A 25,784-nucleotide genomic window follows, 5' to 3' on the forward strand; every position below is an offset into this window, starting at 1 on the left:
ACCATCCAATCATCTCATCTTCCATCGTCCCCTTCTCCGCCTGCCTTCAATCTTTCTCAGCATCAGGGTTTTTTCCAATGAGTCAGTTCTTCATATCAGATGGCCAAAGTATTGGAGTTTCAGCTTCAGCATCAGTCCTTCCAATGAATATTCAGGACTGATTTTCTTTAGGATGGACTGGTTGGATCTGCTTGCTGTCCAAGGGACTCTCAAGAGTCTTCTCCAACACCACAGTTCAAGAGCATCAATTCTTTGGCGCTCAGCTTTCTTTATAGTCCAGCTCTCACATCCATACATGACTATAGGAAAAACCATAGCTTTGACTGGGTGAACTTTGTTGGCAAAGTAATGTCTCTGCTTTTTAATATGCTATCTAGTTTGGTCATAACTTTTCTTCGAAGGAGCAAGCGTCTTTTAATTTCATGGGTGCATTCACCATCTGCAGTGATTGTGGAGCCCAAAGAAATAAAGTCTGCCACTGTTTCCACTGTCGCCCCATCTGTTGGCTATGAACTGATGAGACCAGATGCCATAATCTTAGTATTCTGAATGCTGAGTTTGAAGCCACATTTTTCACTTTCCTCTTGACTTGCATCAGGAGGCTCTTTAGTTCTTCTTCACTTTCTGCCATAAGGGTGGTTTCATCTGCATATCTGAGGTTATAGATATTTCTTCCAGTAATCTTGATTCCAGCTTGTGCCTCATCCAATCCAGCATTTCTCATGATGTACTCTGCGTATAAGTTAAATAATCAGGGTGACAATATACAGCCTTGATGTACTCCTTTTCCGATTTGGAACCAGTGGGTTGTTTCCTGTCTGGTTCTAACTGTTGTTTCTTGACCTGCATACCAATTTCTCGGGAGGCAGGTCAGGTGGTCTGGTATTCCCTTCTCTTGAAGAATTTTCCACAGTTTGTTGTGATCCACACAGTCAAAGGCTTTGGCATAGTCAGTAAAGCAGAAGTAGATATTTTTCTGGAATTCCCTTGCTTTTTCTATATCCAGTGGATGTTGGCAATTTGATTTCTGGTTCCTCTGCCTTTTCTAAATCCATCTTGAGCATCTAGTAGTTCTCGGTTTTCATACTGTTGAAGCATAGCCTGGAGAATTTCGAGTATTACTTTGCTAGTGTGTGAGATGAATGCAATTGTGCAGTAGTTTGAGCATTCTTTGGCATTGCCTTTCTTTGGGATTGAAACAAAAACTGACCTTTTCCAGTCCTATGGCCACTGCTGAGTAATATTCCATTATTGAGTAGAATGTCATAAAGTGTTTCATATTATCTCACTAATCTGTTAATGTCTATAGATGCTGTTGTGATGTATACTTCCATATTTTAGTCATAATTATGGACTGATCTATTTCTCTTTGCAGATTTATCAGTTTTTGCTTCATATATTTTGAAGCTCTGTTTTTAGGTATGTAAATTGTTTATAAAATTGACCTCTATATAACTTGTCTATTCCTCTTTATCATTATTAAATGACCTTCTTATTTTAATTTTTTTAATTGAAGGATAATTGCTTTACAGAATTTTTGTTGTTTTCTGTCATACCTCAACATGAGTCAGCCATAGGTATACATATACCCACTCCAGTGTTCTTGCCTGGAGAATCCCAGGGACGGGGGAGCCTGGTGGGCTACCGTCTATGGAGCCTCACAGAGTTGGACACGACTGAAGCGACTTAGCAGCAGCAGCAGCATACATATATCCCCTCCCTTTTGAAACTCCCTCCCATCTCCTCCCTCTGCATCCCACCCTTGTAGGTTGATACAGAGTTTCCTGAGCCATACAGCAAATTCCTGTTGAGTTTGATTTTCCTGAGCCATATAGGAAATTCCCGCCAGCTATGTATTTTACGTATGGTAATATAATTTTCCATGTTACTCTTTCCATACATCTCACTCTCTCCTCCCCTTTCCCCATGTCTATAAGTCTATTTTCTATGTCTGTTTCTTCATTGCTGCCCTGTAAAGAAGTTCTTCAGTACCATTCTTCTAGATTCCGTATATATGTGTTAGCATATGATATTTATCTTTCTCTTTCTGACTTACTTCACTCTGTATCATAGGTTCTAGGTTCATCCACCTCATCAGAACTGACTCAAACGTGTTCCTTTTTATGACTGAGTAATATTCCATTGTGTGTATGTACCACAAACTCTTTATCCATTTTCTGTTGATGCACATCTAGGTTGCTTCCATGTTCTAGCTATTGTAAATAGTGCTGCAATGAACAATGGGATACATGTGTCTTTTTCAATTTTGGTTTCCTCAGGGTATATGCCTAGGAGTGAGATTGCTGTGTCATATAGTGGTTTTATTCCTAGTTTTTAAAGGAATCTCCATACCAATGAAATGACCTGCTTAATCCCTGGTAATTTTTCACATTGTTATTGAAAGATACATTCACTCAGTATAAAATTCTAGATTTTCATTTCTTTCTTTCTTTTTTTTTAATTTCCAATTTTTTCAGATAAACAACATACAGTACTGTGTGCATTTAAGGTATACAACATAATTTTGACTTATGCACATCATGATTGTTGTCATAATAAGTTTAGTAAATATTCATCATCTCGTATAGATACAAAAATAACAAATGAAAAGCAATTTTTCCCTTATAATGAGAATTCTTAGAATTTATTGTAACTTTCATATATAACATACAGCATTTTAATTATACTTATGTTGAATATTGCATCTCTAGTACTTACTTATAACTAGAAGTTTTTACTTTTGGCTACTGCATCTGATTCTGTTTCTCCCACACCCTGCTTTTGGTAACCATAAATCTGATCTCTTTTTCTTTTTTTTTTTTATTTTTGAAATATAATTGACCTGCAGAATTGTGTTGGTTCCTGTTACACAACATGGTGATTTGGTATTTATGTACATTTCAAACTGACCAGCATGATAAGTCTAGGTACAATATGTAACAAAATATTGACTATATTCCCCACACTGTACATTTCATACCCATGATTCACTTATTTCACAACTAGAAGTTTGTGCCTGTTAATCTTCCTTACCTATTTATTCACCATACACACCTCCTTTTTCACAAATACCTGTTTGTTCTTTGTATCTGTAATACCATTTATGTTTTGTTATATGTGTTCATTTATTTTCTGTTTTAGAGTCCACATAAAAGTGAGATCACGTTGTATTTGTTTTTCTCTGACTTATTCCACTTAGCATAGTACCTTGTAGACCCACTCATATTTTTGCAAATGGCCAAGTTTTTATAATGGTATATTAATGTTCCATTGACTATATGTATACACACACACACACACACACATCTATGCACTCAATCACTTCAGTCATGTCTGACTATTTGCAACCTCATTGACTATAGCCTACCAGGCTCCGTTGTCCATGGAATTTTCCTGACAAGAGTATGGAGTGGATTGTCATGCCCTCCTCTAGGGATACACATCTATATGCATTTGTCATTGATGGACATGTAGGCTGCTTCCATATGTTGGTTATTGTAAAAATTGCTGCAGAGAACATTGGAATGTATATACATTTTTGAATTAGTGTTTTTGTTCTCCTCAGGTAAATACACAGATAAAATTGCTGGATCATGTGGCAGTTCTATTTTTAATTTTTTGAGGAACCTTAATACTGTTTTCCTTTGTGGCTATACCAATTTACAATCATACTGACATTGCATGAGGATTCCCTCCTCTCCATATTCTTGCCAGCAAGTTGTTTGTTGTTTTTTTTGTTAATAAACATTCTGATAGATGTGTAGTGCTATCTCAGTTGGTTTGATTTTCATTTCCTTGGTCATTAGTGATGTTGAGCATCTTTTCATTCATCTGCTGTCCATCTATAGGTCTTTGGAAAAATGTCTATTTAGGTCCTCTGTCCATTTCTTAATTAGGTTGTTTTTTTTTTTTTTTTTTTTGATGTTGAGTACATGATTTATTTGTACATTTTGGATATTAACTCCTTATCAGTCATATTATTTACAAGTATCTTCTTCCATTCAGTAGGCTTCCTTTTTGTTTGCTTGATAGTTTCCTTTGCTATGCAAAAGCTTTTTCTTTAGTTTGATGTCCTCCAAGTTGTTTATTTTTGGTTTTGTTTCTCTTTCCTGAGGAAGACATGTTCAAAAAATATTGCTAAGTTTGATTTCAAAGAGTTTACTGCTTATGTTTTCTTCTAGAAATTCTATGGTTTCAGGTCTTAATTATATAATCCATTTTTAGTTTATTTTTGTATATGGTGTGAGGAAGTAGTCCAGTTTGATTTTTGTGCATGTAATTATTTAGTTTTCGCATCATGTTTTATTGATGAAATTATCTTTTTCCCACTGTATTGTCTTGCCTTCTTTATTGGAAATTAATTGGCTATATGTGCATCAGTTTACTTCTGGGCTATGTTATTTTCCAATGATCTGTGTGTCTGTTGTACCAGTACCATAATGTTTTGATTATTGTAGGTTTGTACTTTTTACTTTGTACCAGGGAGCATGATATCGACAGCTTTGTAATTTTTTCTCAAGATTGCTTTGGCAGTTGGAGATCTTTTCCAGTGCCATACAAATTTTAGGGTTATTTGTTTTAGTTCTCTGAGGAATGTCATGGGTATTTTGATAGGAATATAGGAATTATATTAACTATAGGTATTACTTTGGGTAGTATGGAAATTATAATAATAATTATTTCAGTTTAAGGATAAAGGATATCTTCATGTCTTTTTTTAATATAAATTTATTTACTTTCATTGGAGGCTAATTACTTTACAATATTGTATTGGTTTTGCCATACATCAACATGAATCCACCATGGGTGTACACGTGTTCCCCATCCTGAACCCCACTCCCACCTCCCTCCCCATACCATCCCTCTGGGTCATCACAGTGCACCAGCCCCGAGCATCCTATATCCTGCATCAAACCTGGACTGGAGATTCGTTTCACATATGATAATATACATGTTTCAATGCCATTCTCCCAAATTATCCCACCCTCGCCCTCTCCCACAGAGTCCAAAAGACTGTTCTATACATCTGCGTCTCTTTTACTGTCTCGCATACAGGGTTATCATTACCATCTTTATAAATTCCATATATATGCATTAGTATACTGTATTGGTGTTTTTCTTTCTGGCTTACTTCACTCTGTATAATACGGTCCAGTATCATCCACCTCATTAGAACTGATTCAAATGTATTATTTTTAATACATTTGACTGAGTAATACTCCATTGTGTATATGTACCAAAGCTTTCTTATCCATTCATCTGCTGATGGGCATCTAGGCTGCTTCCATGTATTGGCTATTATAAACAGTGCTGTGATGAACATTGGGGTACACATGTCTCTTTCATTTCTGGTTTCCTTGGTGTGTATGCCCAGCACTGGGATTGCTGGGTCATATGGCAGTTCTATTTCCACTTTTTTAAGGAATGTCCACACTGTTCTCCAGAGTGTCTGTACTAGTTTGCATTCCCACCAACAGTGTAAGAGGGTGCTCTTTTCTCCACACTCTCTCCAGCATTTATTGCTTGTAGACTTTTGGATAGCAGCCATTCTGACTGGTGTGAAATGGTATCTCATTGTGGTTTTAATTTGCATTTCTTTGATAATGATATCTCTAATAGTTTTGCCAAGAGAATGCACTGGTCATAGCAAACACCCTCTTCCAACAACACAAGAGAAGACTACACATGGACTTCACCAGATGGTCAACACGGAAATCAGATTGATTATATTCTTTCCAGCCAAAGATGGAGAAGCTGTATACAGTCAGCAAAAACAAGACAGGGAGCTGACTGTGGCTCCAATCATGAGCTCCTTATTTCCAAATTCAGAATTAAATTGAAGAAAGTAGGGAAAACCACTAGACCATTCAGATATGACCTAAATAAAATCCCTTATGATTATACAGTGGAAGTGAGAAATAGATTTAAAGGACTAGATCTGATAGATGAGTGCCTGATGAACTGTGGACTGAGGTTCGTGACATTGTACAGGAGACAGGGATCAAGACCATCCCCATGGAAAAGAAATGCAAAAAAGCAAAATGGCTGTCTGAAGAGGCCTTACAAATAGCTGTGAAAAGAAGGGAACTGAAAAGCAAAGGAGAAAAGGAAAGATATAAACATCTGAATGCAGAGTTCCAAAGAATAGCAAGAATAGATAAGAAAGCCTTCCTCAGCGATCAATGCAAAGATATAGAGGAAAACAACAGAATGGGAAACACTAGAGATCTCTTCAAGAAAATTAGATATACCAAGGGAAATTTCATGCAAAGATGGACTCAATAAAGGACAGAAATGGTATGGACCTAACAGAAGCAGAAGATATTAAGAAGAGGTGTCAAGAATACACAGAAGAACTGCACAAAAAAGATCTTCACAACCAAGATAATCACGATGGTGCAATCACTCACCTAGAGCCAGACATCCTGGAATGTGAAGTCAAGTGGGCCTTAGAAAGCATCACTATGAACAAAGCTAGTGGAGGTGATGGAATTCCAGTTGAGCTATTTCAAATCCTGAAAGATGATGCTGTGAAAGTGCTGCACTCAATATGCCAGCAAATTTGGGAAACTCAGCAGTGGCCACAGGACTGGAAAAGGTCATTTTTCATTCCAATCCCAAAGAAAGGCAATGCCAAAGAATGCTCAAACTACCGCACAGTTGCACTCATGTCACATGCTAGTAAAGTAATGCTCAAAATTCTCCAAGCCAGGCTTCAGCAGTGTGTGAACCGTGAACTTCCAGATGTTCAAGCTGGATTTAGAAAAGGCAGAGGAACCAGAGATCAAATTGCCAACATCCGCTGTATCATGGAAAATGCCAGACGGTTCCAGAAAAACATCTATTTCTGCTTTATTGACTATGCCAAAGCCTTTGACTGTGTGGATCACAATAAACTGTGGAAAATTCTGAAAGAGATGGGAATACCAGACCACCTGACCTTCCTCTTGAGAAACCTGTATGCAGGTCAGGAAGCAACAGATAGAACTGGGCATGGAACAACAGACTGGTTCCAAATAGGAAAAGAAGTACATCAAGGCTGTATATTGTCACCCTGCTTATTTAACTTATATGCAGAGTACATCATGAGAAAAGCTGGGCTGGAGGAAGCACAAGCTAGAATCAAGATTGCCAGGAGAAATAGCCATTACCTCACGTATGCAGATGACCACCACCCTTATGGCAGAAAGTGAAGAGGAACTAAAAAGCCTCTTGATGAAAGTGAAAGAGGAGAGTGAAAAAATTGGCTTAAAGCTCAACATTCAGAAAACTAAGATCATGGCATCTGGTCCCATCACTTCATGGGAAATAGATGGGGAAACAGTAGAAACAGTGTCAGACTTTTTTTTGGGGGCTCCACAATCACTGCAGATGGTGACTGCAGCCATGAAATTAAAAGACGCTTACTCCTTGGAAGGAAAGTTATGACCAACCTATGTAGCATATTGAAAAGCAGAGACATTACTTTGCCAACAAAGGTCCATCTAGTCAAGGCTATGGTTTTTCCAGTGGTCATGTATGGATGTGAGAGTTGGACTGTGAAGAAGGCTGAGTGCAGAAGAATTGATGCTTTTGAACTGTGGTGTTGGAGAAGACTCTTGAGAGTCCCTTGGACTGCAAGGAAATCCAACCAGTCCATTCTAAAGGAGATCAGTCCTGGGTGTTCTTTGGAAGGAATGATGCTAAAGCTGAAACTCCAGTACTTTGGCCACCTCATGCCAAGGAGTTGACTCACTGGAAAAGACTCTGATGCTGGAAGGGATTGGGGGCAGGCAGAAAAGGGGACGAAAGAGGATGAGATGGCTGGATGGCATCACTGACTCGATGGATGTGAGTTTGAGTGAACTCTGAGTGATTGTGATGGACAGGGAGGCCTGGCGTGCTGCAATTCATGGGGTCACAAAGAGTCGGACATGACTGAGTGACTGAACTGAACTGATAATGAGTGATGTTGAGCATCTTTTCATGTGTTTGTTGGCCATCTGTATGTTTTCTTTGGAATAATATATACTCTGAAAAGTATAAATCATTATTTCCTACATCAGTGTTTTATACTTTTCAGAGTATAGATCTTTCACCTCCCTGGTTAAGTTTATTCCTAGACATTTTATTCTTTTTAGTGTGATTTTAAATTGGAATATTTTATTGCTTCTTCTTTCTAAATGATTATTATTATTAATGTATAGAAAAGCAGCAGATTTCTGTATATTAATCTTGGATGCTGCAACTTTACTAATAAACTTATTTGCTAGTTCTGGTAGCATTTATAAGTTTTCTCCATTTAATGTCATGTCATCTGCAAGTTGGAGAAGGCTATGGCACCCCACTCCAGTACTCTTGCCTGGAAAATCCCATGGACAGAGGAGCCTGGGGGGCTGCAGTCCATGGGGTCACTAAGAGTCGGACACGACTGAGTGACTTCACTTTCACTTTTCACTTTCACGCACTGGAGAAGGAAATGGCAGCCTACTCCAGTGTTCTTGCCTGGAGAATCCCAGGGACGGGGGACCCTGGTGGGCTGCCATCTGTGGGGTCACACAGAGTCGGACACGACTGAAGTGACTTAGCAGCAGCAGCAGCATCTGTAAGTAATGACAATTTTACTCCTCTTGCAATTTGGATGTTTTATTCCTTTTTTAAATTCAGATACAGTTGATTTACAATTTTAGATTAGATTTACGTGAACAGCAAAGGGACTCAGTTCTACATAAACATATACGTGTATTTATTCTTTATAAATTATTTTCCCATATAGGTTGTTACAAAATATTTAGTATAATTCATTGTGCTATAAAGTTGGTCCTTATGTTTATCTATTTTATAAATCAGTTCAGTTGAGTCACTCAGTCATATCTGACTCTTTGCATTCCCATGGACTGCAGAACCCCAGGCTTCCCTGTCCATCACCAATTCCCAGAGCTTGCTCAAACTCATATCCATCAAGTCAGTGATGCCATCCAACCACCTCATCCTCCGTCATCCCCTTCTCCTCCGGCCTTCAGTCTTCACCATCACCAGAGTGTTTTCCAATGAGTCAGTTTTTCACATCAAGCAGACAAAGTATTGGAGCTACAGCTTCAGCATCCATCCTTCAATGAACATTCAGGACTGATTTCCCTTAGGATTGACTGGTTTGATCTCCTTGCAGTCCAAGGGACTCTCAAGAGTATTCTCCAACACCACAGTTCAAAAGCATCAATTCTTCGGTGCTCAGCTTTCTTTATGGTCCAACCCTCACATCCATACATGACTACTGGAAAAATCATATATATTTAGTAGTATATATATGTTACTCAAAAACTCACAGTTGGTCCCTCCCCCCAAACTTTCTCCTTTGGTAACCATGTTTGTTTTCTATGTTTGTGAGTCTATTTTGTAAATAAATTCATTTGTATTTTTTAGATTCCACACATAAATGATATATTTGTATTTTTCTGTCTGATTTACTTCACTTAGTATGATAATCTCTCATTCCATCTGTGTTACTGCAAATGGCATTATTTCATTCTTTTCCGTGGCTGAGTAGTATTTCATTATGTGTATATGTGTGTGTGTGTGTGTGTGTGTGTGTGTGTGTATCACAACATCCATATCCATGCATCTGTCAATGGACCTTTAGGTTATTCCCATGTCTTGGCTATTACATTAAATAATGCTGTAGTGAACACTGGGGTGAATGTATCTTTTCAAATTAGGTTTTCTCCTGATATATGCCCACGAGTGGGATTGCTGGATAATATGGCAATACTAATTGTTAGTTTTTATGAGAATCCTCCATACTGTTCTCCATTACGGCTGCATCAGTTTACATTCCCAGCAACAGTGTAGGATGGTTTCCTTTACTCCACACCCTCTCCAGCATTTATTATTCGTAGACTTTTTGTTGACCGTTCTGACTGGTGTCAGGTGATACCTCATTATAGTTTTGATGTTTATTTCCTCTGATACTTAGCAATATTGATCATCTTTTCATGTGCCTGTTGGACATCTGAATGTCTCCTTTGGAGAAATGTCTCTATAGATATTCCACCCATTTACTGATTGCATTGTTTGCTTTTTTGATATTTAGCTGTTTGTTTATTTCAGAGAGTAATCCCATGCCAGTCACATCATTTGCAGATATTTTCTTCTCAGTCCATAGTTTGTCTTCTTGTTTTGTTTATGTCTTCCTTTGCTATACAAAAGCTTTTAAGTTTCATTAGGTCCCATTTGTTTATTTTTGGTTTTATTTCCATTACTCTAGTAGATAGATCCAAAAAAAATTGCTGCAATTTATGTAAAAGAGTGTTCTGCCTGTTTTCCTCAAAGAGTTTTATGGTATCCAGTCTTACGTTTAGATCTTTCATCCATTTTGAGTTTATTTTTATACATATTGTTTGAAAATGTCCTAATTTTGTTATTTTACATGAAAAGAATATCGTTGTCCTTTTTTCCCAGCACCACTTATTAAAGAGACTGTCTTTTCTCCATTCTATACTCTTGCTTCCCTTGTCATGATTAATTAACCATAGATGTGCATGTTTATTCCCAGGCTATCTTATTCCATTGATCTATTATTGGATTGGCCAAAAAGTTCCTTCATTTTTAAAGTAAAAATAAAAGATATATTTTTCATTTTCACCAAGAACTTTATTGAACAACATATTCATTGCTTTGTTCCACTGCTGCTGCTGCTACGTCGCTTCAGTCGTGTCTGACTCTGTGAGACCCCATAGACAGCAGCCCACCAGGCACCCCCATCCCTGGGATTCTCCAGGCAAGAACACTGGAGTAGGTTGCCATTTCCTTCTCCAATGCAGGAAAGTGAAAAGTGAAAGTGAAGTCGCTCAGTCGTGTCTGACTTTTCGTGACCCCATGGACTGCAGCCCACCAGGCTCCTCCGTCCATGGGATTTTCCAGACAAGAGTACTGGAGTGGGGTGCCATTGCCTTCTCTGGCATGAATCAGAACTTCCCAGACAAACTATAATGGGTTTTGCCTGGTCATCAAAGAAGCATGCATCTTTCATTATCCTAATGGAAGATTATATGTTTTCTGTTGATTGATTACAGGTGATTTTCATTTGGCTTCATTGGAAACAGTACTTATTGGAATTAATTATTTGGTTTTCTGGAAGGAGCTCATAATAGAGGACTCCCTTCATCACCTTCTTTGGATGAAAGTGGGCCTTTGGTATGGTTGGTGGTGGGTCATTTCACTTGCCCCGCAGTCTCCTGTTCTACTTTATTGTAAAGTATCCACTTTTCATCACCTGTCACAATTTATTTTTAAAATGCAACATTTTCATTATGTTTCAGTAGAGAATCACATGTGGAAATAAGGCCAAGAAGGGTCTCTTTTTTTTTGTATTTATTTAACTTATGTGGAACCCAAACGTCAGGCAATTAATATAACCAAGCTTGTACAAGTGATTTTCAACACTTATTGGATATTTTGAGTGTGTTGGCTCTCTCACATGTGGTATAATGTTGCTCGTTGTCAATTAATGTCTCAGTTTGTTTGATATCAACTTAAACTGGTCTACCTGACTGTGGGGCATCGTCCAGCAAGAAACCTCCAGCACAGAACTTCACATGCCACTTTGGATGTGTTCAATCACATTACCATCTCTATACACTGCACCAATCTTTTTTTTTTTTTGAGTTTCTGTTGCATTTTTACCATTCTTTAAAGTGTAAAGCCTAATATGCCAAAAATATTTTTTTTCTTTCTCTCCTCTTCAATATTAAAATGGCTATAAAAAAATTCACCAAATTTTTTAAAGCTTGGTAATATGAAAGCTTGTGCAATACAATCTAATAAAATTGTTTCAAGTGAAGTTAAAAACAACTAAGTACAACTAGAATCATCTTACGGAAACATCCCAAGGAACTTTTTGGCAAACCCAATATATGTCCATTTCTGTGCCCATACCATAGTTTTTTGAAGATTATAGCATTGTAGTATAGCCTGAAGTCAGGACATGTTATTGCTTCAGATCCGTTAAGATGGTTTGAGCTGTTCGGGGTCTTTTGTGTTTTCATACAAATTTAAAAATTTTTTGTTCTAGTTCTGTGAAAAATGCCATTGGTAATTTGATATGGATTGCATTGACTCTACAGATTGCCTTGGGTAGTATAGTCGTTTTCAAAGTATTGATTCATTCTAAGAACGTTGTATATCCTTCCATCCGTTTGTGTCATCTTCCATTTCTTTCAACAATTTCTTATAGTTATTGGAGTACAGGTTTTTGCCTCCTTAGGTAGGTTTACTCCTAGATATTTTATTATTTTTCATGTGATGGCCAATGAGATTATTTCCTTGATTTCTCTTTCTGATATTCTGTTGTTATTATATAGGAATGCAAGAGATTTCTTTATATTAATTTTATATTATACAGCTTTACCAAATTCATTGATGAGATCTAGTTATTTTCTGGTAGCCTCTTTAGGATTTTTAAAAATATTTATTTATGGCTCTGCTGGGTCTTCATTGTTGCATGCAGGCTTTCTCTAGTTGCAGTGAGTGGGGGCTACTCTCTAGTTGTGGTGCATGGGCTTCTCTTTGCAGTGGCTTTTGTTGCTGCAGAGCAGAGGCTTTAGAATGTGTAAGCTCGGTAGTTGTGGCACGTTGATTAAGTTGCTCTGTGGCATGTCGAATTGTCCCAGAGCAAAGATCGAACCTGTGTTCCATGCATTGGCAAGCAGATTCTCAACCACTGGACCACCAGCGAAGTTCCTAGGAAGTTCCCTGTGCTGTATAGAACCTTGTTTTTCCATTTTGTTTACAGTAGTTTGCATTTGTTAATCCCAAACTCCCAATCCTTCCCTCCCCTGCCCCACCTACTTTGGAAACCAGAAGTCTCTATATTTGTGAGTCGTATCTTTTTCGTGGGTATGTTAATTTCTTTTGTTATTTTAGATTCCACATGTAAGTGATATCATGTGATGTTTATCTTTCTCTTTAGTTCACTCAGCATGATAATCTCTAGGACCATCCATGTTGCTGCAGTTGGCATATTTCATTCTTTTTATGGCTGAGTAATATTTTGTTGTGTATATATACCACTATTTCTTTACCCATTCACCTATTGATGGACACTTAGGTTGCTTCCCTGTCTTGGATATTTTAAATAGTGCTATTATGAACATAGAAGTGAATGTATCTTTTTGAGTTATACTTTTGTTTGGGTATTTGCCCAGGATTGCTGAATCATATGGCACCCCTATTTTTAGTTTTCTGAGTACCTTTGTACTGTTTTCCATCATGGCTACACCAATTTAAATTCTCATTAGCAGCATAAGGGTTCTCTTTTTTCCACACCCTCTCTAGGATTTATTATTTTTAGACTTTTAAATTCCGACTGGTTTGAGGTGACACCTCATTATAGTTTTGATTTGCATTTATCTAATAATTAGTGATGGTGAGCATCTTTTTTGTGCCTTTTGGCCATCTTCATATCTTCTTTGGAGAAATTTCTATTTAAGCAGGAGTGCCCAACCTCCAGACCTCGGACTGGTACCTCCTGTCAGATCATCTGCAGCATTAGATTAGAAATAAAGCACCAAAAAATGTAATGCACTTAAATCATCCCCAAACCATCCTTCCCACCCCTCGTCTGTAGAAAAATTGTCTTCCATGAAATCAATCCCTGGTGCCAAAAATGTTGTGAACCACTGTATTTAGGTGTTCTTCCCATTTTCCATTTGAGTTATTTGTTTTGTTACTAAATTGTAGGAGCTGTTTGTATATTTTAGAAATTAAAGCCTTTTGGGCCACATCATATGCAAATATTTTCTTCCAGTCCATAGGTTGTCTTTTATTTATTTTTAATTTTTTTAGGGTTTCCTTTGCTATGTAAAAGGTTATAAGTTTGTTTAGGTCATATGCATGTAATTTTGCTTTTATTTCTGTTGCCTTGGGAGACTGACCTATGAAAACACTGGTACAATTTATGTCATAGAATGTTTTGCCTATGTTCTCATCAAGGAGTTTTATGGTGTTTTGTCTTATATTTATTCTTTAAGCCATTTTGAGTTTATATATGTGTATGGTGTGAGGGTGTGTTCTAACTTCATTGATTTATGTGCGACTGTCTAGCTTTCCCAACATCACTTGCTGTGGAGACTGTCTTTGCCCCACTGTATATTCTTAACTCTTTGGTCAAAGATTAATTTTCCATAGGTATATGGATTGGTTTCTGTGCTTTCTGTTCTGTCCTACTGATCTGTATGTCTGTTTTTGTGCCAGTACCATGATATTTTGATTACTGTAGCTTTGTAGTGTTGTCTGAAGTCTGAGAAGGTTGATTATGCCTCCTGCTTTGTTCTTTTTCCTCAGGATTGCTTTGGCAATTCTGGATCTTTTATGATTCCATATTAATTTTAGTAGTATCATTTGTTCTAGTTCTTTGAAAAATACCATGGACATTTTGTTGGGAGTTTTTAAATGTCTCTTCCAGTGGCCCCCAATAAGGGAGAACTCCTAAATGGAGATGCTGGGAATTGAACCTGGGGCCTTGTGTATGCTAAGCATGTGCTCTACCACTGAGCTACACCCCTGCTGCCATCATTTGTTCTAGTTCTTTGAAAAATATCACTGCTATTTTGTTGAGAGTTTTTAAATAACAGATTCTACACATGTAATTGATATCTTCATATTTTCTATTTCTTCCTTTTCTTCCTGGTTCAGTCTCAGAAGGTTGTACCTTTCTAAGAATTTGTTCATTTCTACCTTTTCTAATCCTTCTAAATGGGTAGATTGTTTGCCATTTTTATTGCTTGCTTTTCTACACGTGGATCACTATACACTTCCCTCTACTAACTGCTGTCCTTATAGCCCGTAGATTATGAATTGTTGATTGTGTTTTTGTTTTCCTTTGTCTCTAGTTATGTTTTTACTTCCTCAATGATCTCTTGGTTGTTTAGTGCATGTTGTTTAGACTCCACATGGGTTTTTTTTTTTATAGTTGTTTTCGTGTGTGTATACTAAGTCGTTTAAGTTGTGTCCAACTCTTTGTGACCCCATGGACTCTAGCCTGTTCTTAAAGACTTTTTACATTTTCAAGGCCCTCAGAGGCTAATGGCAGTAGTTATTTTACATTTCTAATTTTGTTTTCAAAAGATTCATCAATAGTACAGTTTTTGCACTTATTAGAACTTAGGTCTTTTTTTTTTTAATTTTGACATTTTAATTATTTTTAATTTAAATAATTGCTTTACAATATTGTGTTGGTTTCTGCCATAAATCGACATGAATCAGCCATAGATATACATATGTCCTCTCTCTCTTGAACCTCCATTCCACCCCTCTAGGTTATCACAGCATGCCAATTTGAGCTCCCTGAGTCATACAGCAAATTCCCACTGGCTATTTATTTTACGTATCATAATGTATATGTTTCCCTGCTACTCTCTCCATTTGTCCCACCCTCTCCTTCCCTGCTCTGTGTCAACAAATCTGTTCTATAAGTCTGCATCTCCATTGCTGCTTTTCAAATATGTTCATCAGTACCATCTTTCTAAATTCCATATATATGCATTAGTATACAAAATTTTACTCTTTCCGGCTTACTTAACTTTGTATAAGAGGCTCTAGTTTCGTCTGCCTCATTAAAACTGACTCAAATGCATTCCTTTTTATGGCTGAGTAGTATTTCTTTGTGTATATATGATACAGCTTCTTTACCATTCATCTGTTGATGGACATCTGGGTTGCTTCCATGTCCTAGCTATTGCAAATAGTGCTGCAATGAACAGTGGGGTACATGTGCCTTTTTCATTTATGGTTTTCTCAGGGTATATGCCTAGTAGTAAGATTGTTGGGTCAGGTGGTGGTTTTATTCCTAGTTTTTTAAGGAATCTCCATACTGTCCTTTCTAGCAGCTGTATCAGTTTACACTCCCACCAACAATGCAAGAGGGTTCTCTTTTCTCCATACTCTTTCCAGCGTTTATTGTTTGTAGATTTTTTGATGATGGCCATTTTGACTGGTCTGAGGTGATACCTCATTGTAGTTTTAATTTTCATTTCTCTAATAATGAGAGTTGTTAAGGATCATTTCATGTCTTTATTAGCCATCTTTATGTCTTCTTTGGAAAAATGTCTGTATACATATTTTGCCCACTTTTTAATTGGGTTTCTTGTTTTTCTGGTATTGAACTGCATGAGCTGCTTGTATATTTTGAAAACTAATCCTCTGTTAGTTGTTTCATTTACAATTATTTTCTCCCATTTTGAGGGTTTTCTTTTTCACTTTGTTTAGTTTCTTTTGCTGTGCTGAAGCTTTTAAGGTTAATTCAGTTCCACTTGTTTATTTTTGTTGTCATTTTCATTACTCTAGGAGGTAGATCATAGAAGATCGTGCTATGATGTATGTCACAGCCTATTCTACCTTAAAGAATGTCCTCCTTTAGGAGTGTCTGATAGGCTGGTCTTACATTTAGGTCTTTAATCCATTTTCAGTTTGTCTTTGTGTATCTTCTTAGGAAGGATTCTGATATCATTCTTTTGATATTTTGATATCATTCATATCACATGGTTGTCCAGTTTACCCAGCAACACGTATTGAAGAGATCTTACCTTATCCATTGTATATTCTTGCTCCCTTGTCAAAAATAAGTTGTCTGTAGGTGCATGGGTTTATGTCCTGGTGTTCTGTCTTGTTCCACTGGTCTATATTTCTGTTTTTGTGCCAGTACCATACTGTCTTGATGACTGTAACTTTGTAGTATAGTCTGAAATAAGGAAAGTTGATTCCTCCAGCTCCATTCTTCTTTCTTAAGATTCCTTTGGCTATTCGGGGTCTTTGTGTTTCCATACAAATTGTGAAATATTTTCATCTAGGTCTGTGAAAAATGCTGTTGGTAGTTTGGTAGGGATTGCATTGAATCTGTAGATTGCATGGGGTAGTATTGTCATTTCCACAACATTTATTCTTCCAATCCAGGAACATGGAATATCTCTCCATCTGTTTATGTCATCTTTGATTTCTTTCATCAATGTCTTGTAATAATCTGTGTAGAGCTCTTTTGCCTCATTAGGTAGGTTTATTACTAGGTATTTTATTGTTTTTGTTGCAGTGGTAAATGGAATTGATTCCTTAATTTCCTTTCTCACTTTTTGTGCATAGGTATACAAGTGATTTCTATGTATTGCTTTTGTATCCTGTGGCTTTACTAAATTCACTGATTAGTTCTAGTAATTTTCTGGTAGTATCTTTAGGTTTTTCTATGTATAGTATCATATCATCTGCAAACAGGGAGAGTTCTACATCTTCTTTTCCAATCTGGATTCCTTTTATTTCTTATTATTTTCTGATTGCCTTAGTGAGGACTTCTAAAACTTGGTTATTAATAGTGGAGAGTGGCACCCTTTTCTTTTTCCTGATATTAGAGGAAATGGTTTGAGTTTTCACCATTGGAAATAATGTTTGCTGTGGGTTTATCATATATAACCTTTATTATGTTGAGGTAGGTTCCTTCTGTGCCCATTTTTGAAGAGTTTTTAATCATAAATGAGTGCTGAAATTTCTTGAAAACTTTTTCTGTGTCTTTTGGGATACTACTATGGCCTTTATCTTTCAGTTTGTTAATATGATGTATCACATTGATTGATTTGTATTTGAAGAATCCTTGAATCCCTGGGATAAACCTGATTTAATCATAGTGTAAGATCTTTATAATGTGTTATTGAATTCTGTTTGCTAGAATTTTGTTGAGCTCTTTTGCATCTATGTTAATCAGTGATATTGGCCTGTAATTTTATTTTTATGTGATTTCTCTGTCTGATTTTGGTACCAGGGTGATGGTGGCCTTGGAGAATGAGTTTGGAAGTGTGCCTTCCTCTGGAATTTTTTGGAAGTGTTTCAGAACAGGTGATAGCGCTTCTTTAATGCTTGATAGAAATCACCTGTGAAGCAATCTGGCCCTGGGCTTTTCTTTTGGGGAAGATTTATTTATCACAGTTTCACTTTCAGTGCTTGTGATTGGCTTATTCATAGTTTCTATTTCTTCCCAGTTCAGTCTTAGAAAGTTGAACTTTTCTAAGAATCTTTTCATTTCTTCCAGGTTGTCCATGTTATTAGCATATATTTGCTTGTAATAATTTCTTATGATCATTTATATGACTGCGTTGTCTCATTAACCTCTTTTTTGTCTCTAATTTTGTTGACTTGATTGTTCTCCCTTTTTACTTGATGAGTCTAGCTAATGGTTTGTCATTTTATGCTTTTGATTTTGATTCCTGGGTCCTTACTGCCAAATTCAGACTTAAATTGAAGAAAGTAAGGAAAACCACTAAACCATTCCAGTATGACCTAAATCAAATCCATTACAGTTATACACTGGAAGTGAAATATAGATTCAAGGGATTAGATCTGATAGAGTGCCTGAAGAACTATGGATGGAGGTTCCTGAGATTGTAAAAGGAGGCAGATATCAAGACCATCCCCAAGAAAAAGAAATGCAAAAAGGCAAAATAGTTGTCTGAGGAGGCCTTACAAATAGCTGTGAAAATAAGAGAAGCAAAGGAGAGAAAGGAAAGATATACCCACTTGAATGCAGAGTTCCAAAGAATAGCAAGGAGAGATAAGAAAGGTTTCCTCAGTGATCAGTGTAAAGAAATAGAGGAAAACAATAGAATGGGAAAGACTAGAGATCTCTTCAAGAAAATCAGAGATACCAAGGGAACATTTCATGCAAAGATAGGCACAATAAAGGGCAGAAATGGTATCGGCCTAACAGAAGCAGAAGATATTAAGAAGAGGTGGCAAGAATACACAGAAGAACTATACAAAAAAGATGATCATGACCCAGATAATCACGATGGTATGATCACTCACCTAGAGCCAGATCCTGGAAAACGAAGTCAAGTGGGCCTTACGAAGCATCACTACAAACAAAGCTAGTAGAGGTGATGGAATTGCTGTTGAGCTATTTCAAATCCTAAAAGATGATGCTGTTAAAGTGCTAAACTCAGTATGCCAGCAAATTTGGAAAACTCAGCAGTGGCCACAAGACTGGAAAAGGTCCGTTTTCATTCCAGTCCCAAAGAAGGGAAATGCCAAAGAATGCTCAAACTACTGCACAATTGCACTCATCTCACACGCTAGCAAAGTAATGCTCAAAATTCTCCAAGCCAGGCTTCAACAGTACATGAACCATGAAATTCCAGATGTTCAAGCTAGATTTAGAAAAGGCAGAGGAACCAGAGATCAAATTGCCAACATCTGCTGGATCATCGAAAAAGCAAGAGAGTTCCAGAAAAACATCTATTTCTGCTTTATTGACTATGCCAAAGCCTTTGACTGTGTGGATCACCACAAACTGGAAAATTCTTCAAGAGATGGGAATACCAGACCACCTGACTTGCATCTTGAGAAATCTGTATGCAGGTCAGGAAGCAACAGTTAGAACTGGACATGAAACAACAGACTGGTTCCATATTGGGAAAAGAGTATGTCAAGGCTGTGCTTTTTTAACTTATATGCAGAGTACATCATGAAAAACACCAGGCAGCATGAAGCACACCCTGGAATCAAGATTGCCAGGAGAAATATCAGTAACCTCAGATATGCAGATAACACCACCCTTATGGCAGAAAGCGAAGAACTAAAGAGTCTCTTGATGAAAGTGAAAGAAGAGAGTGAAGAAGTTATCTTTTTTAAGCCAACATTCAGAAAACTAAGATGATGGCATTTCATCCCATCACTTCATGGCAAATAGATGGGGAAACAATGGAAACAGTGGCAGACTTTATTTTTGGGTGGCCAAAATCACTGCAGATGGTGACTACAGCCATGAAAGTAAAAGACACTTGCTCCTTGGAAAAAAAAATTATGACCAACCTAAAGAGCATAGCAGAGACATTACTTTGCCAACAAAGGTCTGTGTAGTCAAAGCTATGGTTTGGTCTGTGTAGTCAAAGCTATGGTTTTTCCAGTAGTCATGTATGGATGTGAGAGTTGGATTATAAAGAAAGCTGGGCACTGAAGAATTGATGCTTTTGAACTGTGGTGTTGGAGAAGACTCTTTAGAATTCATTGGACTGCAAGGAGATCCAACCAGTCCATCCTAAAGGAAATCAGTCATGAATATTCATTGGAAGGACTGATGCTGAAGCTGAAACTCCAATACTTTGGCCACCTGATGTGAAGAACTGACTCATTTGAAAAGACCCTGATGCTGGGAAAGATTGAAGGCAAGAGGAGAAGGGGACGACAGAGAATGAGATGGTTTTATGGCATCACCAACTCAATGGACATGAGTTTGAGTAAACTCCAGGAGTCGGTGATGGACAGGGAGGCCTGGGTGCTGCACTCCAAGGGGTCACAAAGAGTCGGACATGATGGAGCAGCTAAACTGAACTGAACTGATAGATTTTGAATCCTCATGTTTTCATTGTAATTTGTTTCTAAGAAGTTTGTGATTTCCCTTTTAAATTTCTTCAGTAGCCTGTTCACTGTTATAATTAAAAAAAAAAAAAAAAGTATTGCTTAACCTCGTGTGTCCTTTTTTTTTTCAGTGTTTTTTTTTTCCTGTAATATTTTGTGTCATAGCATTGTGTTCTGAAAAGATGCTTCATATAATTTCAATTTTCTTAAATCTGCTGATGCTTGACTTGTGATACAAAATGTGATCTATCCTGGAGAATGTTCCAGGTATACTTGAAAAAAGAGTATATTCTTTTCATTTGAATGTAATGTCCTAAAGAAATTAGTAAGTCTATCTGGTCTAATGTGTCATTTAAAGCTTGTGTTCCTTTGTTACTTTTCTGTTTTGGTGATCTGTCAAATGGTTTAAGTGGGTTGTTAAAGTCCCACTATAATACTAGGCTATTATTGTGGTACTGTCAATCTCCCCTTTTATGTCTTTTAGTGTTTTCCTTATGTGTTGATGAGTGTATGCTCCTGTGTTGGGTGCATAAATATTTGCACTTGTTACATCTTCTTGGATTGATATCTTGATCATTATGAAGTGTCCTTCCTTATCTCTTATATTCTTTATTTTAAAGTCTATTGTGTCTGATATAAGAATTTCCACTTCAATTTTCTTTTCATTTCCATTTGCATGGACTATCTGTTTCCATCCTCTCACTTTCAGTCTGTATGTGTCTCTAGGTCTGAAATGGGTCTCTTGTAGACAGCATATATATGGGTCTTTTTTATATCCATTCAGCCAGTCTGTGTCTTTTGGTTTGAGTATTTAATCCATTTACGTTTAAAGTAATTACTGATATGTATGTTTCTCTTGGCTATTTCTTAATTGATTTTGGTTTGTTTTTGCATATATTTTCCTTCTCTTGTGTTTCCTGCCTATAGAAGTCCCTTTCACATTTGTTGTAAAGCTGATTGGTGGTGCTAATTTCTCTTAACCCTTACTTGTCTGTAAAACTGTTGGTGTTTCCATGAATTTTTAATTAGATCTTTGCTGGATAATCTTGCTTGTTGATTCTTCCGTTTCAGTACTTTAAGCCCCATGAGGGGCTTCCCTCGTGGCTCAGCTTGTAAAGAATCCGCCTACAATGCAGGAGACCTGGTTTAGATCCATGGGTTGGGAAGATCCTCTGGAGAAGGGAAAGGCTATCCACTCCAGTATTCTAGCCTGGAGAATACCATGAACTGTATAGTCCATGGGGTCACAAAGACTCGGACAGGACTGAGTGACTTTCACTTTAAGTATATCCTGCCATTTCCTTCTGGCCTCGAGAGTTTCTGCTGAAAGATCAGCTGTTAATCGTTTGGGGTTTCCCTTGCATGTTGCTTGTTGCATTCCCCTTCCTGCCTTTAGTATTATTTCTTTGTTAGTTTGATTAGTATGTGTCTCAACATGTTTTTCCTTGTATTTATCCTGTATGGGACTCTGTATTTCTTGGATTTGATTGACCATTTCTTCCTTTCTTATGTTAGGGAAGTTTTTGACTATAATCTCCAGAAATTTTTTCTGACCCTTTCTTTTTCCCTTCTTCTTCTGAGACCTCTATAATTCGAATGTTGGTCCATTTAATATTGTCACAGAAGTCTCTGAAACTATCCTCAATTCTTTTGGTTCTTTCGTTCTTTTACCTTTATTCTTCTGTTCAGCATAGTTACTTCCACAATTCTGTCTTCCAGCTCACTTATCCATTCTTCTGTCTCAGTTATTCTGCTGTTGATCCTTCTAGAGTAGTTTTGATTTCAGTAATTTTATTGTCCCTCTCTGTTTGTTTATTCTTTATTTCTTCTAGGTCCTTGTTAAAGTGTGTTAATTGTTTTTTGCATTTTCTCCATTCTGTTTTCAGGGTTCTGGAACATCTTTACTATCATCACTCTGGATTGTTTTTCAGGTAGTTTACCTGTTTCCTCTGTTTATTTGGTCTTGTGAGTTTTTCCCTTATTCCTTCAGTTTTCTCTGTCTTTTCATTTTTATTTCTAACTTCTTCTGAGTTCTCCTTTTCCCAAATTTTAGGGTCATATTCCTTCTTCTTTTGGGTCTCTGCTTTCAGTGGGTGACATTGGTCCAGTAGTTTGGGTAGGTTTTGTGTTGGGAGGGACTTGTGCCTGCATTCTGGTGGGCGGAGATGTGCTTTTTTTTTTTTTTTTCCCTCTCATGAGCAAGGCTGTGTGAGGGGCTATGTTTTGGGGGTTTTGTGGGAAGCCTGTCTGCTGATGATTGAGTTTGTATTTTTGTCTTCCTTGTTTGCATGAGGCATCCTGCTCTGCGTACTTCCCGCATTTGGGTGATGCCGAGTCTTATCAGGTGGAGGCCTTCATAGGAGTTCTCACTTATTAATACTCCCTGGCATCAGGAGTTCTCTGGTAGTCTAGTGTAGTGGACAGCACTCCCTCTCCAAAGGCTCAGGCTTGATCTCTGGCTAGGGAACCAAAATTTCATAATCTGTTTGTTATGGCATTAAAGGGGATTAAAACAAACACACAAAAACAAGAAACAGAAGACAAACCCCAGACAAATGGTAAATACAAAATCAGACAAATAATAACAAAAACAAAGGAAAACATACACATGTACACACACACACACCAAACCAAAACAGTCCAAAGAAAAAGTACAAGAGAGTGACCTGCCGAGCAAAGGAAACCAAAAATGTTATTGATCAATTAAAAATAAAACTAAAATGCAAACCAGAAAACAAAACCAAAGCAGAGTGCCAACTAGGGAATAAAGCGAACAAAACAAACTAACAAATGTGGTGAAATAAAGAATTAAAAGGAAGAAAAGAAAACAGTAGAAAAGCTGTGTTAAATAGAAGTGTATAAAAAGATTTATATATATATATAAGAATAACTACATCAACAATAAGAAAAGCAAACAAAAACAGCAAGAACAAAAATTTTAAAAGAATAAAAAAGTCCACAGAAGTGCAAAAAGCCACATAGCAGTAGAAGTATATAAAGGAAACCAGAAGGGAAAGAGACACATGTACCCCAATGTTCATTGCAGCACTGTTTATAATAGCCAGGACATGGAAGCAACTTAGATGCCCATCAGCAGATGAATGGATAAGAAAGCTGTGGTACATATACACAATGGAGTATTACTCAGCCATTAAAAAGAATACATTTGAATCAGTTCTAATGAGATGGATGAAACTGGAACCTATTATACAGAGTGAAGTAAGCCAGAAAGAAAAACACCAATACAGTATACTAACACATATATATGGAATTTAGAAAGATGGTAACAATAACCCTGTGTACGAGACTGCAAAAGAGACACTGATGTATAGATCAGTCTTATGGACTCTGTGGGAGAGGGAGAGGGTGGGGAGATTTGGGAGAATAGCATTGAAACATGTATAATATCATGTATGAAACGAGTCGCCAGTCCAGGTTCGATGCACGGTACTGGGTGCTTGGGGCTGGTGCACTGGGATGACCCAGAGGAGGGTAGGGGAGGGAGGAGGGAGGAGGGTTCAGGATGGGGAACACGGGTATACCTGTGGCAGATTCATTTTGATATTTGGCAAAACTAATACAATATTGTAAAGTTTAAAAATAAAATTAAAAAAAAGATTACTGCACGTAGAGAATATGTGAGGTTACAATCAAATAAACAAGTTACATGGGAAAAAAAAAATGTGTGATTGAAAAAAGTTTTCAAAAGCTTGAATAGAATTAATAGTAAAAATAAAATCAACAGCCACAGCAAAAGATAAGAAAAAAGAAAAAATCCAGAACCAACTATAGAACAAATCAAAATATAAGAAGAAGAATAAATATTTTTCACAGCTGACTGTCCTTTCCCTCACTGTGAGTCGAAGTTCACCTCCTCATCCCTAGAGTATCCTCTGATAATGAGCTGCTCTCTGGGCCTGCTGTGGGGACAGCTCAGACTCTAATCTGGACCTACCACTGTATGTTATTGCCTCCAGTGTCCACAGCTGCCAGAGCTAGTGGTTTTCTTCTGTGGGAACTCACATTGCCCTAGTTGATTGTGTGAATTTCATCTGTAGTTTGTACAGCTGGTGGGAAGGTTTTTGATCCTCTTCCTTAGCCACACTGCCCCCAGGGTTCAATGTGGTTTTATCCCCACCTCTGCATGTGAGTCATCCACAGGAGCTTGTTCCTGAGGCTGCCCTGGAGGACTTACTTGCCTAGTGAGGACCAGATGTGGAGGTGGTGCTGCACTTGGATCACAGGGACCCTGTTAGCGCCAAGTATGCAGGAACACTGGCAGCCTGAGGTTCTGCAGCTGTGGCAATATTAGAGTCTTTTTCTAGCCTCTGGCAGCTGACATTCCAAGGGCCTCCCTGGTTGGTCCTTCTCTGTTGCTTGGTGCAGCAGACTCTCAAGGATCTCCTGGGTTGGGATCTTTATTGCTCAGTTTGTCAAGTACTTAAAGGGCCACCCTCTCTGGGGTCTTTGTTGGTCAGCTGCCAGAACTGGCATATGAGGGAAGAGAGGCTACATTGATGGCTCCACTGTCTGCACATTACTCAGCAGTATCACTTTGCCTCCATGGCTGCCCAGCTTTCCTCCAAAGGCATTCCCCACTATGATCCCCTCCTTTACTTCCCCTCAGGCCTTCTCACCACAATCAACAGCAGTCTTTGCCCTGGGATTGGTTTTCAGTCCATATGCCCCAGTTCCCCGCTACCATGTGTTCCAGGGGAGTTGGGTCCCTGTCCAGGGAATCTAGTGTTGCAACAAGGATTGTCTCTGTGGTTCTCACTCCATTCAGACTGTGGTAGATCAGCTGTTGCACTCTCCCACAGCCTCAAATGCTTTTCCTCTGTCCCAAACAATTGCCCTGATGTGGGGATCTGACCCCTGCTTCAGTTCCTTCACCCCCTGGATACGGGTCCAGTCCTGCTCACTCTCCTCTTTTTCCCTTCCTTCCTTCATCCTGCCGAGATTTGTGTGGACCTGTGTATTCCTTTCTAGTGGTGAGGGACTCCTGCCTGCTCTCACCTGGTGTTCTGTGAGATCTTCTGCATCTGAAGGTGTGTTCCTGATGCATCTGTGGAGAGAGATGTACTCCACATCCGCCTGCTCCTCTGCCATCTTTCTGGAATTTCCAGCTTTCTTTTGTTCCCAATTGGATAAAATAACTTTTTTTAATCCCTTCACATTAAGTTTTTGTCAGTGTTTACATCTGAAGTGAGTCTTTTAGAGATGGATCTTGTTTTTTAGTCATTCAGCCCCTTGCTATGTCTTTTGATTGCAACACTTACATTTTAAATAATTATCAGTAGGTATGTACTCACTGTTCTCTTGTCAATTTTTTTCTGGTTGTTTTTGTCCTTTTATCTTCATCTTTTGCTCTCTTCCCTTGTGATTTGATGACTATAATTAGTGTTATATTTGGA

The 25,784-nt window shown here is 37.8% G+C and overlaps 1 protein-coding gene across 1 annotated transcript in view; it reads left to right on the forward strand.

The window, feature by feature from the left end:
• Positions 1-22,747, forward strand: part of RPS6KA6 (ribosomal protein S6 kinase A6) — a 180,040-nt gene extending 157,293 nt beyond the window's left edge. Inside the window, exons 16-17 of the mRNA XM_070366584.1 lie at positions 22,257-22,301; positions 22,664-22,747. Coding sequence (XP_070222685.1) covers positions 22,257-22,301; positions 22,664-22,747 — 129 coding nt within the window. The remainder of the gene's footprint in view (positions 1-22,256; positions 22,302-22,663) is intronic.
• The last annotated feature ends 3,037 nt before the right edge of the window (positions 22,748-25,784 follow it).

Source organism: Bos mutus, chromosome X (genome assembly GCF_027580195.1).
Source record: "Bos mutus isolate GX-2022 chromosome X, NWIPB_WYAK_1.1, whole genome shotgun sequence".
NCBI classification, from domain to species: Eukaryota; Metazoa; Chordata; class Mammalia; order Artiodactyla; family Bovidae; genus Bos; species Bos mutus.